General features: G+C 40.8%; 1 protein-coding gene across 1 annotated transcript in view; it reads left to right on the top strand.

Annotated features, from left to right (window-relative positions):
* Positions 1 to 1,243: 1,243 nt before the first annotated feature.
* TRPA1 (transient receptor potential cation channel subfamily A member 1) overlaps positions 1,244 to 13,579 on the top strand; it is a 61,716-nt gene continuing 49,380 nt past the window's right edge. The window contains exons 1-3 of the mRNA XM_061604829.1: positions 1,244 to 1,572; positions 3,549 to 3,711; positions 8,668 to 8,843. Coding sequence (XP_061460813.1) covers positions 1,456 to 1,572; positions 3,549 to 3,711; positions 8,668 to 8,843 — 456 coding nt within the window. The 5' untranslated portion in view covers positions 1,244 to 1,455. The remainder of the gene's footprint in view (positions 1,573 to 3,548; positions 3,712 to 8,667; positions 8,844 to 13,579) is intronic.

Here is a 13,579-nt window from a genome sequence, read left to right as displayed (position 1 = left end):
TCAGGGGCAAGGTATGGAGATAATAAAGAATCCTTGTGTTAGAAGGGGCCATGTTGATTGTCTAGTCTTAACTCCCTGTTCGATGCAGAGAATCCAGAGTTAGAACACCCCCAACAAATGGCTGTGCAGCCTCTGGTTGAAGATCTCCAGCAAAAGAGACCTCACCAGCCCTTTGGGTAATTGGCTCCATTACTGAAATGCATTTACTGTCAAGAAGTTTCTCTTACTGATCAACCAAAATCTCCTCTCCTGTAAGTTAAACTCATTATATGTCGCATCCTGTCCTGTGGGGCGGCACTGAACAAGCTTTGCCCTCTTTTATGTGAAACCTCTCCAGGTATTTGAAGAGTATCAGGTCCATCCTCAAGTCTTCTCTTCTCCTGGCGAAACACCGTTTCTTAGAGAACTTGCAAGAGGTAGGCAGCATTTTTTAAAAAAGAGATGTACATTAATAATATAGATTTTAAAAATCTCTTCTTCTCCGGCTTTTTAATTACAGTGGGAATACTTATCTGCTGTTTCTAAATTACTACAGCAAATAACTTCTTCGCTAGTTTCATGCTGCTTAGAAAAAACAAAGCAGCTATGCTTAAGCTAGTTTTTAGACTCCCACCCACCCCGTATTATGTATATTGATTTTACTGTTTAAATTCTGGTTTGTTTTTGTACTCCTAATGGCTTTGTAAACAGCTCAGAGACCTAAATGGTATCTTCAGTATATATAAATTTGGCATTTTTTTTTACAAATATTGTTAATATTTATTAAATTTTTATATTTAAGGTAAGTGAAAAAACATATTAGGCTACCAGTATTTAGTTTCTTTTGGCTGCTGTGAGTGGCGGCCTTTTAAAAAGAATCCGTTTTTCACTTTTATTAAATATTTATACCCTCATGGAGTTCACCCACGAAAGTTTTCGTTGGGGCCTGAGAGTCTCTTCCAACTGAGGGGTGCGAGAACACAACAGACAAGTATCTGTCTTCGAGAATGCTCCCTTGCCCCCCTCCCCTCCCCACTTTCTTCGCCATTGGAAGTCGTCGCTCCCGCTTCTGGACAGTCGGGCGCTCTCTGTTCTGCTCGCAATTTCCTGCCTTCTACGCGGCAGAATTCGTCACCGGGCTCATTCCAACAAGCCTCGCTTGCCAGTCACAGACCCTTCCGAGGACAATATTCCTCAGTCAGACCCTGCAGGGAGGCGGCAAGCTCGTCAACGACCACGCCGTTCCTCTCCCACCCAGGACTAGCAAAGCCAGGTCCCTCTCTCACGAGCCGCGCGCCTCTCTCGCCCACCTCCCACTCGGTGGGCGTGGGCGTGGCGTGGCCAGGACAAGAGCCAACCGCGAGCTTTCTCCTGCTCGTCTTGGACCGTTCCTTGACTCAGTGGCTTTCACAGGTCGACACTGCAGAAGTGGGCTGCCAGACGCGCGCTTGAGGACCGAGACTTAAGTCTCTAGCCATGAAGCGCTCTCTTCTGAAGTTGTTCCAGTCCGGGGAAAGCAAGCAGAATACCAGCTACGAAGGGGTCGTGTGCGAAGCCGACGCAGCCTCCATTGCCTCGCAGGATGTGTTTAAGGTAAAGAGCCTGACTGCGCAATCCTAGACAGGTCCAATGAGTTCAGCTAAATGGGTATAGGATTGGAACCTGAAGCAGCCACGCATTGGGGGCGGGGGGTTTGGGGGAACAGGTATGAGTTGGCTTCAGATCTGTACAGCTGGGGAATCCTGTTTTGGAGTGGTTTATGGGTTTATGGTTGTGAGCTTTTGTTTTTTCTTTCAGGATCATCCACACAATATACCCTTTGTTAGAAATTCAAAAGGCAAAGTTTTACCATTGGTACGCCTCTATACTGGTAGAAACTGCTCCTGTTGAATTTCTTTCTGACAAATAGGACACAAGGGGCCTTCCAGGAAAAATCAACAACAACATTTTAGTTTGTATTCCAAAAATGAAAGTTATGTTGGGATTTCCAGTGTTCTTTCTATGGTTATCATAGCCATTCCCTGAAAAATTTAGATTGCCCTTTTCATCTCAAAACAACCACATTGACTCTAAAATAAGAGATATGACTCTTAAGTTCTGTGCAGCTGTGACACTATGGAATGGAGAGTCCCTTCAAATATGCTAGCCCTGAGCAGAGATCTTCTTCACCTCAGCCTAAATTGCCCATGTTCGATTTGGAGCTGTGCGTGGTTCTGAAGCCCAAAAATGAATTTTGGTCTTACCATACAAGGAGTGCTTTTGTTAGCAGCTTTGTAGGTAACAAGTTGCGTAGAGAAGCCTTTTCCCAGGGTTGTTCATTCTACACAATTCTGCAAGTCTTTCCCAAGAGCTTATATCTTTATTTATATGTGTGTCCCTTTCTGTTGGTCATCTGAAAATGTCATGCACATATGTGACTACTGTCACAAGTGAAGCTTAAACTGTAGTTTGTTATTTCGTACATCTGTTTTATGATGTGACACTCAAGTACAGTTGATTTATTTTGCTTTTAATCCCTCATTAACATTTGCATGATGCCTTTAAGATGAAAAAAGGATCATTAGCATCACTAAGCATATTAGGAATGTTGCATCACAAGCAGGTGTGACAATCCAAACATAGTATAAATATCCTAACCAAGAAGTCTGCAATGCTGAAAAGTTAGATCTTCAAAATGAAGCACCCGTTGGTTATATACTTGTATCTGGAATCTAAAAAGAAGTGTTCACATTCTCTAAAACCTCCTTTGAGGCAGGATGTTGAACGGACTTTTTCCAATTCGATGACTCTTTGAACTATGTATATGTGAAATAGAAAAGAAGGAATGAAAATGACATGAATTTGTGGAATGCTTCAGTTTAGCCCATGATGTTTAAAATGTAGACAATTTAAGGGTTACTTGTTTCTGAACTGGTTTGAGTTGCCTTTGACAATGATATCAGAATGAATATGGTAATTTCCTGTGAGTCACAAACAGATATGCTGCTATCAGGAAGACTTTCTAATCTTTTTATTGGCCTTGATCCAACGGTTAACATAGGTCTTAGGATGTTTTTAAACAACCAGTTTTTGTTGTTGTTTTTACTATCTGCACTCTGGTTCATGTAGCATAATGTACTATTCCCATGTAGGAAATGAAAGTAGCCTTGTTGCATAGAAAATAGCCGTATTCCTTGATGCTGTCTGTAGAGAGGAGAAGCACATACTATGATGTTTTCAGAGCTAATATGGCTCAAGCAATTGAGCCAAAACACAATGTTACAGAAAAAGCAAGAGCCCTGGATTAGCTGTCCTATGAACCTGGATGATTTTTTCCCTCCTGAACACAGATAAAATAAGTTGGAATAGTTGGATTAAAAGATTATTCAGACAAATGCAATGCTGTTTAGTTAGTTACTCTGGCTTAAGTCAGGTTAAAAGCAATTAATGTGCAAATGCCAAGGTGTTCCCGAAACAAGCAGCCAACCATATATAGTGCTGGATGTCTAGAGCATATGAAGTTTCTGTACTGTAATTATTTTGGAAATAAAGATTATTGCATTATTTATTTTTAAAAAATCCCAACATAGGTCATCTCAGATGGAAGTACCTGCAGACTACGAAGCTTTATTAAGAAGAATCGTGATGGACTTAAGAAACTGGATGATCTAAATGCCACTCCATTGCATCATGCTGCAGGAGGAGGTCAACTTGAGTTAATGCAAGTGATTATAGATGATTCTTCAGTTGAAGGTGACAAAATTATTATTATTAATTTGTAGCATGACTCTATTGATCAGCAGATACCCACATGTACATATGTTATTTCATGAGAGAAACTTTGTTATGGTCTCAACATAAGTTAAGCTGTGTGTCTATCCAGTCAGCTAAACTGACATTCAATACGCACTTTCATGTTATTCATTCTTCATCTTTATTAATAACTTGAGCACAATTTGAACAGCAAACAGCTTATAAATTCAGATGATCAATTACTAAATTGTAGAAGAAGGATTAATGGATGATGGAATCTGACTGATAAAAAAGAGATTGTACGGATGATATGAAAAGATAATGCAAGGCCAGCCCCTCTAGGCTACATTAATGGCAGAGAACAAAACAGAGGGAGGCTTTTTTTCTTTTGAGGAAAATTGGTTTAAACATAGGAATAACCAATCAATATATGATAATAGATACTAAGGCTTGATCAGTTGCTAACAGAAAATGTAAAGGTGTTCTACATGCAGAGACTAGGGGGCAATATAAGAATGCCCAGATGAACAGAACACTTCCTGCCTAGAATTCACTATCCACATAATTTGATAACCGTACAGTACAACAACTACTTCATTAACTAATGAGACCACATTATCTTTGTGTGTGCCTTTTCACAACACATTCCCACACTACCACAACAGTGGAGCAACTAAATGTTTTCACTCTCCCTTGCTTCGTTGCCTTAACATCAGTCTTACAGAGGACCTTTATCTCTGCTTGAGATAATTCATCTATCTATGTGCCCAAACACAGATGCCAGTGGTGGCAGCTGGTGGGCAGGTCTTCTCATGACTGATGAAAGGAATGCATGATGTAAACAAGATAGTATGTAGGAACATTGTCCATCTTGAGAAGCAGCTGAAATGGTGAGCACCCAGGTAATATTTGTGTGTGATGCTGGTCTTGGGGGTAGCCATCTGTAGACAAATTTCTGCATCTTCCTCTGGGTTCATGAATTCAAAGCAGTCTTCTTCCACTGTTGGAAACATATCCTGGTCCAAGAGGAACTCCAGTCTCTTTACTCACAGGGATTGCGTCAGATCAGCTGCTGGAGTGAACCTCGTAGCATAGTCTCCAGGATCTGTTGGAATACAGTGCCATTGTTCTGGTTGTATTGATCTAACATGCTCTATTCTGTTGCCCATGAACACATAAAACCTCCTGTTCTGATTGTGTGTGTTTACTGTTTGTGTGGAAACCGAGAGCATCAAGTTGGATGTTCATCTCATGGAAATTAGCTGCACTATTTCCACCACTAGCACTGTACCACACAGTTCAAATCTTTGAATTGTGTGCTCTGGCTGTGGTGTTAGTTTGGCCTTGCCAAACATAAGTCCAATGTGATGCCTGCCTTCTGCCTCAGTGACTTTCAAGCAGGCCACAGTTGCCATCACTTTTACTGAGATCCAAATGATACAGAACAGAAAAAGCTGGTACTTTTTAAATTAAATTAGCATCTGCATTTACAGTTACTATTTGCTAAATAACATATTAATGTGAACTTCATTTATTGTATGCATCACACAAGTGTGATATAACATCTGCTCTATTTTCCTACCCTTTGACCTAGCACTAAATGTGACTCCCCTGGAGATGGAGTAGCAATCTCTTATGGCCAGCTTCCCATTCTTGATTGAATAAAGGTGAAGCTTGGTTCATTTCTGACCTTGGCCAAGTTATGGATGAACTCTATCCTTTATGTTTTCAGCCTATTATTTATTTATTTATTATTTATTTATTATTTATATATTTATTATATTTATATATTTATTATTTATTTATATATTAGATGTATATCCTGCCCTTTCTCCCAGAGTGGCAAACAAAAGCACTAAAAACACTTTAACACATCATAAAAACAGACTTTAAATATATTAAAACAAAACGTCTTTTAAAAACATTTTTAAAAGCGTTAAAAATCTATTTTTTAAAAAGAAAATAAAGTTTAAAAACATCTTTAAAAGCTTAATTTCTTAAAATTCCAACACAGACACAGACTGGGATAAGGTCTCTACTTAAGAGGCTTGTTGAAAGAGGAAGCTCTTCAGTACGTACCAAAAAGATAACAGAGATGGTGTCTGTCTAATATTTAAGGGGAGGGAATTTCAAAGGGTAGGTGTCATTACACTGAAGCTCCTTTTCCTATGTTGTGCAGAACGAACCTCCTGATGAGATGGTATCTGCAGGAGGCCCTCACCTGCAGAGCGCTGTGATTGACTAGATATATAAAGGATAAGATGGTCATTCAGTTATCCTGGTCTCAAGCTGTATAGGGCTTTGTACACCAAAACTAAAAGCTTGAACTTAACCCAGTAGCTAATAGGTAGCCAGTGCAATTCTTTCAGCAGTGAGGTGACATGTTGGCAATACCCTGCCCCAGTGAGCAGTCGTGCTGCATTTTGCACCAGCTGCAGCTTCCGGACCAACCTCAAGGATGGCCAGTAATCCAGCCTGGAGGTTACCAGTGCATGGACAACAGTGGTCAGACTATTCCAGTCCAGAAACAGCCACAGCTGTCTTACCAGATAGGTACTCCTATCTACTGAGATCACTAGTAAGATCTATTTCTCTTGTAAGTTATGTGGCAATTTCTCCATGATGGGGGTTCAATCCACAAGCTGTATCTAGGTACCTGAGCCCAGTTAAGTATGGTTCAGCCTTGATTCAAGTTCTAGTAATAGATATCTTGTAATTTGAGATAGTCTTGTTCAAGATCTTAGGAAACATCTGTCTTTTTGAGACATGGATTCTGAATCACCTTGCATCTGCATTAACACTCTTCCAGACTTTCCCATACTGTCTTCAGAGGAGCTGCAGGACTGAGTTGGTTTGCATGGACTGAGAACTTGTTACCTAACCTTTAGCTAGCAAGGTCAAGCTCCTCATTCGCACTGGCTTCTAGGTCTCGGGTAGCATTCTGGAATGTGGACCTCCATGGTCTGTAGTTTCAGAATGGCCCAGTGTTTGTTTGCATGTGTGCGTCCAGAGAACAATGTATGTCACTTTGAGCTCCTTGGAGGAAATCCAGGATATAAATGTAGGAAATAAATCCATAAATAAAATCTATGGAACTGGGAAAACTAGACCTCTGTGTCCAAACACTTGTGTTTCTTGAGGAACCCTATGTCCCATGGCAAACTGCTTTTAGAACTGAGGGGACTTTCAAAAGCAGTTAATAGTATGGCATGGAGCTCCGCAGTTAGAAAAAAAATAAAAAATACAGCTGGGCATGCTCAGTGTCATGGATACATCTGAAACGGTGTTTGGACCCTCAGACCATTCTGTTTCACATCTATTAAATGTTATGTTGTAAATATAGGAATACTACAAAAATGGCATTCCTCCATTGTTGACCTCCAAAGAAAACCAAACCTGGATTGTGCTGCCTCTGGAATTTAGGAAATGCACAATAATTTGCTGGCCATCAAACAGCCAACAGAGGGTGGTATCCACTTACAGAGAGTGGTACCCAAATAAGCCATACTCAAAGAAGACCCACTGAAATTAGTGGGCTTCAGTTACTTAACTTACTGAGTTACTCAGAGTATGACTAATGTTGGATAGAAATGGTGTGGAGAAAGCAGATACAGAAGTGTTTCTACCTCTGATGCTATATTAGAAACCCGGAGCATCCAATAAAGCTGAATGTTGGAGATTCAGGACAGATAAAAGGAGGTATTTCTTCACACAACACATAGTTAAACTATGGAATTCACTTCCACAAGATACAGTGATGACCACTTGGGATAACTTTAAAAGGGGTTTCAACAAATTCATGGAGGATAACGCTCTCAGTAGCTGCTCGCCGTGATGGCTTTGTTCTGCCTCCACTGTCAAAAGCAGTATGAATACTTCTCGCTGGGGAACACAAGCAGGAGAAATGTCCTGCCTGTGGCCTTCCCGTAGTCATGTGTTTGGCCACTGTGAGGACAGGATATTGGACTAGATCAACCTAGCAAGACTTTTCATACATTCTTATCACCCAGATAATCTTAGTACTTTTTTTTTTTAGTGCCTGCAGATATATTATATTGCTATTACTGATCTCAAAATTTTGTGGTGGTTCAGCAAGATACCTGTGCCTATTGAAAAACTGGCACTGGGATGCATGATGGCTTCACCATGCAATTAAACATATCAAGTTTCAGTGTCGTGTGGCTTGACAACTGGATCTGTATCACCTGTTCAATTCTTCTTCCTCCCGTTCCTCCCACTGCTCTAGTGATTTAGTTCAGTTTGTACTACGAGAACCCTTAGGTATCTATGTTGTTAGGTACTTAGGAATTGTGTCTGTTTTGAGGGGGAAAACAGTTAGGAAATGGCTTTCAAAGGGAAGCATAACCCATGTAAAAGCAAGTGTGTCAATTTTGCATTTGGAATTATGATCTTCTAGTGGTTAAGGTGTTGGACTATGACCTGGAAGACCAGGGTTTGAATCCCCACATAGCCATGAAGCTCACTGGGTGACCTTGGGGCAGTCACTGCCTCTCAGCCTCATGAAAACCCTATTCATAGGGTTGCTGTAACTTGGAATCGACTTGAAGGCAGTACATTTACATTTACTTATGAATGTATTTTCAGATGCCTGTATCCCATTGTACAAAGCACACCTTTGTATCATATCCTGCAAAATCAGTAAGACAATGGGCTCTTAAAAGTAGACCATTAGAATGTATTCACAAGTACAGATAAGATGGGAAAGTAAAGCTTTTTTTAAAGAGTATATCACAAACATGCATTTAGATTTGGTGGTTTCAATTCAGAATCCAAATGATACAGAACAGAAAAAGCTGGTACTTTTTTATTACATTAGCATCTGCATTTACAGTTACTATTTTTGTTATATAACTATATTAACATTAACTTCAGTTATTGTATGAGTTGTACAAGTGTGATATAACACCTGCTCTGTTTTCCTACCCTTTGACCTAGCACTAAATGTGATTGACTGCTCTGGAAATACAGCACTGCACTGGGCCACGAAAAAAAGACAGGCTGAAAGTGTTAAATTACTTCTCGGCAGAGGAGCTAACCCAAACATTCTTAATTCCAGTATGATGGCCCCACTTCATTTGGCTGTGCAGTCCCTTCACAATGAATTAGTTAAGGTAAAGTTATATGCATGTATGTGAAAAGTAAACAATGAAATATTCTCATGATTTGAACTGTATATAGTTGTGAAACCTCTGTACTGATATAACAACAACTGAAATCATGAAGACCAGAGTTTAGAAGATGCTGTACTGTATCATAGGTAAGGAATCTCACTGGCAGCAGACTGAAGCAGAGGATCAGGAGATTTACCAGCTTTTTAACCAGACCTTTTTCTTCACCTTTTAAGAGCAGTTTAATCAGCAGGCATTAGCAGCTTCAGGGTTTGTTTTTTGCAATATGGAGATAAACTGTATTACCTGTTTAGATCTGATGATCATGCTGTTGTTGAAGGCATACCATAGAACAGGAATGGGGAACATTTTTTTTTCTGTCGGGCCACAGTCAGTGAAGTCAGTAGTGAGAAGGCAAGAGCAAAAAGTGGGTGAGGTCAAAGCCAAAAATGGGAGATAAGATCCCAATTTCTTTTCCCTCTCTGCCATACCCCTTTCTCTCTCTCTCTCTCTCTTTGCTACCCTGTTTTTTCCCCATTTTTCCTTTAAATTCCTTCCTTGCAGCCTATATGAAATTAGGCTGGGGGGCCAGAGATGCCAACCCCTGACAGAAGAGGATGGTCAAAAAATCAGTTGCCCTAGGAAAGCCTTTCCCAACTAGTGGGCCACCTGATGTTGTTGGACCACAATTCCCATCTTTCCTGACCATTGGCAATGCTGGCTGAGGCTGATGGGAGTTGTGGTCCAACAACATCTGGTAGCCCACTAGTTGGGAAAGGCTGCCTGCCCTAGGAGAAAGTTGCATTGAAGTCATTGGGTTCTCTGCATTGTAGGGTCTGCATTGTGGGTCTTGGTGTATAAATTTGTAAGACTTGGTTTCAAGTGGTAGGGAGTGTACAATTCAGGATTTAGATGAGCAGTGTTCCCAGAAGGTGAGTGGCCAATATGTTTTCCTAAAGGCAAGTTGATGATAAACTAGTGGTTGGTGATGTTAAGTGAAGCTGAAGCACAAGTGGTTGAAATCCTGTTCTGAAGCTATTCAAAGATAGTAAAGCACCCATCTGAAGGAATATGAACTGCTGGTAACTGGTGAAGAAGCCTCTTTCCCCCCACTGTCTCCTGTATATCTGCAGTTATCTTTGGTTGGTAAATAGCTGTTAGTGGCTACCCAAAAGTATAAATCTACTCTCCACTGTCATATTTGCAAGCACTTTGTAGATTAATTCCTGGACCAACTGAGTTCAGTATTGCTGATATGCTGATGGCATCAGGGAGTTTTTATGTGCCTCCAAGTCGACTATGACTTTTGGTGACCCTATGAATCAGTGACCTCCAAGAGCATATGTCATGAACCACCCTGTTTAGATCTTGTAAGTTCAGGTCTATGGCTTCCTTTATGGAATCAATCTATCTCTTGTTTGGTCTTCCTCTTTTTCTACTCCCTTCTGTTTTTCCCAGCATTATTATCTTTTCTAATGAATCATGTTTCTCATTATGTGTCCCAAGTATGATGACCTCAGTTTCATCATTTTAGCTTCTAGTGATAGTTCTGGTTTAATTTGTTCTAACACCCAATTATTTGTCTTTTTTGCAGTCCATGGTATCCACAAAGCTCTCCAATACCACATTTCAAATGATGTATCTGCTTTTTTCACTGTCCAACTTTCACATCCATACATAGAGATCGGAAATACCATGGTCTGAATGATCCTGACTTTAGTGTTCAGTGATACATCTTTGCATTTGAGGACCTTTTCTAGTTCTCTCACAGCTGCCCTCCCCAGTCCTAGCCTTCTTCTGATTTCTTGACTATTGTCTCCATTTTGGTTAATGACTGTGCCAAGGTATTGATAATCATTGACAAGTTCAATGTCCTCATTGTCAACTGTAAGAACATAAGAACATAAGAAGAGCCTGCTGGATCAGGCCAGTGGCCCATCTAGTCCAGCATCCTGTTCTCACAGTGGCCAACCAGGTTCCTGGGGGAAGCCCGCAAGCAGGACCCAAGTGCAAGAACACTCTCCCCTCCTGAGGCTTCCGGCAACTGGTTTTCAGAAGCATGCTGCCTCTGACTAGGGTGGCAGAGCACAGGCATCATGGCTAGTAGCCATTGATAGCCCTGTCCTCCATGAATTTGTCTAATCTTCTTTTAAAGCCGTCCAAGCTGGTGGCCATTACTGCATCTTGTGGGAGCAAATTCCATAGTTTAACTATGCACTGAGTAAAGAAGTACTTCCTTTTGTCTGTCCTGAATCTTCCAACATTCAGCTTCTTTGAATGTCCACGAGTTCTAGTATTATGAGAGAGGGAGAAGAACTTTTCTCTATCCACTTTCTCAATGCCATGCATAATTTTATACACTTCTATCATGTCTCCTCTGACCCGCCTTTTCTCTAAACTAAAAAGCCCCAAATGCTGCAACCTTTCCTCGTAAGGGAGTCGCTCCATCCCCTTGATCATTCTGGTTGCCCTCTTCTGAACCTTTTCCAACTCTGTAATATCCTTTTTGAGATGAGGCGACCAGAACTGTACACAGTATTCCAAATGCGGCCACACCATAGATTTATACAACGGCATTATGATATCGGCTGTTTTATTTTCAATACCTTTCCTAATTATCGCTAGCATGGAATTTGCCTTTTTCACAGCTGCCGCACACTGGGTCGACATTTTCATCGTGCTGTCCACTACAACCCCGAGGTCTCTCTCCTGGTCGGTCACCACCAGTTCAGACCCCATGAGCGTATATGTGAAATTCAGATTTTTTGCTCCAATATGCATAATTTTACACTTGTTTATATTGAATTGCATTTGCCATTTTTCTGCCCATTCACTCAGTTTGGAGAGGTCTTTTTGGAGCTCTTCGCAATCCCTTTTTGTTTTAACAACCCTGAACAATTTAGTGTCGTCAGCAAACTTGGCCACTTCACTGCTCACTCCTAATTCTAGGTCATTAATGAACAAGTTGAAAAGTACAGGTCCCAATACCGATCCTTGAGGGACTCCACTTTCTACAGCCCTCCATTGGGAGAACTGTCCGTTTATTCCTACTCTCTGCTTTCTGCTTCTTAACCAATTTCTTATCCACAAGAGGACCTCTCCTCTTATTCCATGACTGCTAAGCTTCCTCAGAAGCCTTTGGTGAGGTACCTTGTCAAACGCTTTTTGAAAGTCTAAGTACACTATGTCCACTGGATCACCTCTATCTATATGCTTGTTGACACTCTCAAAGAATTCTAATAGGTTACTGAGACAGGACTTTCCCTTGCAGAAGCCATGCTGGCTCTGCTTCAGCAAGGCTTGTTCTTCCATGTGCTTAGTTAATCTAGCTTTAATAATACTTTCTACCAGTTTTTCAGGGACAGAAGTTAAGCTAACTGGCCTGTAATTTCCGGGATCCCCTCTGGATCCCTTTTTGAAGATTGGCATTACATTTGCCACTTTCCAGTCCTCAGGCACGGAGGAGGACCCAAGGGACAAGTTACATATTTTAGTTAGCAGATCAGCAATTTCACCTTTGAGTTCTTTGAGAACTCTCGGGTGGATGCCATCCGGGCCCGGTGATTTGTCAGTTTTTATATTGTCCATTAAGCTTAGAACTTCCTCTCTCGTTACCACTATTTGTCTCAGTTCCTCAGAATCCCTTCCTGCAAATGTTAGTTCAGGTTCAGGGATCTGCCCTATATCTTCCACTGTGAAGACAGATGCAAAGAATTCATTTAGCTTCTCTGCAATCTCCTTATCGTTCTTTAGTACACCTTTGACTCCCTTATCATCCAAGGGTCCAATCGCCTCCCTAGATGGTCTCCTGCTTTGAATGTATTTATAGAATTTTTTGTTGTTGGTTTTTATGTTCTTAGCAATGTGCTCCTCAAATTCTTTTTTAGCATCCCTTATGGTCTTCTTGCATTTCTTTTGCCAGAGTTTGTGTTCTTTTTTATTTTCTTCATTTGGACAAGACTTCCATTTTTTGAAGGAAGACTTTTTGCCTCTAAGAGCTTCCTTGACTTTGTTCGTTAACCATGCTGGCATCTTCTTGGCCCTGGCGGTACCTTTTCTGATCTGCGGTATGCACTCCAGTTGAGCTTCTAATATAGTGTTTTTAAACAACTTCCAAGCATTTTCGAGTGATGTGACCCTCTGGACCCTCTGTAAAGCTACATAAATCTTCTGTTGTCATTACTTTAGTCTTTTTGATGTTCAGCTGTAGTCCTGCTTTTGTGCTTTCCTCTTTAACTTTCATCAACATTTGTTTCAAATCATTACTGGTTTCTGCTAGTAGTATGGTATCGTCTGCATATCTTAAATTATTGATATTTCTCCCTCCAATTTTCATACCTCTTTCATCTTGATCCAATCCTGCTTTTCGTCTGATATGTTCTGCATGTAGATTAAATAAATAGGGTGATAAAATACACCCCTGTCTCACACTCTTTCCAATGGGGAACCAATCGGTTTCTCCATATTCTGTCCTTACAGTAGCCTCTTGTCCACAGTATAGGTTGCGCATCAGGACAATCAGATGCTGTGGCACCCCCATTTCTTTTAAAGCACTCCATAGTTTTTCATGATCTACACAGTCAAAGGCTTTGCTGTAATCTATAAAGCACAGGGTGATTTTCTTCTGAAATTCCTTGCTCTGTTCCATTATCCAACGTATGTTTGCGATATGATCTCTGGTGCCTCTTCCCTTTATATATCCAGCTTGGACGTCTGGCATTTCTCGCTCCATATATGGT

The sequence above is a fragment of the Rhineura floridana genome, chromosome 1, assembly GCF_030035675.1.
Source record: "Rhineura floridana isolate rRhiFlo1 chromosome 1, rRhiFlo1.hap2, whole genome shotgun sequence".
In the NCBI taxonomy this organism is placed as follows: domain Eukaryota; kingdom Metazoa; phylum Chordata; class Lepidosauria; order Squamata; family Rhineuridae; genus Rhineura; species Rhineura floridana.
The sequence above is the reverse complement of the archived record's forward strand: the minus strand, read 5'-3'. Positions and strand labels throughout refer to the sequence as shown.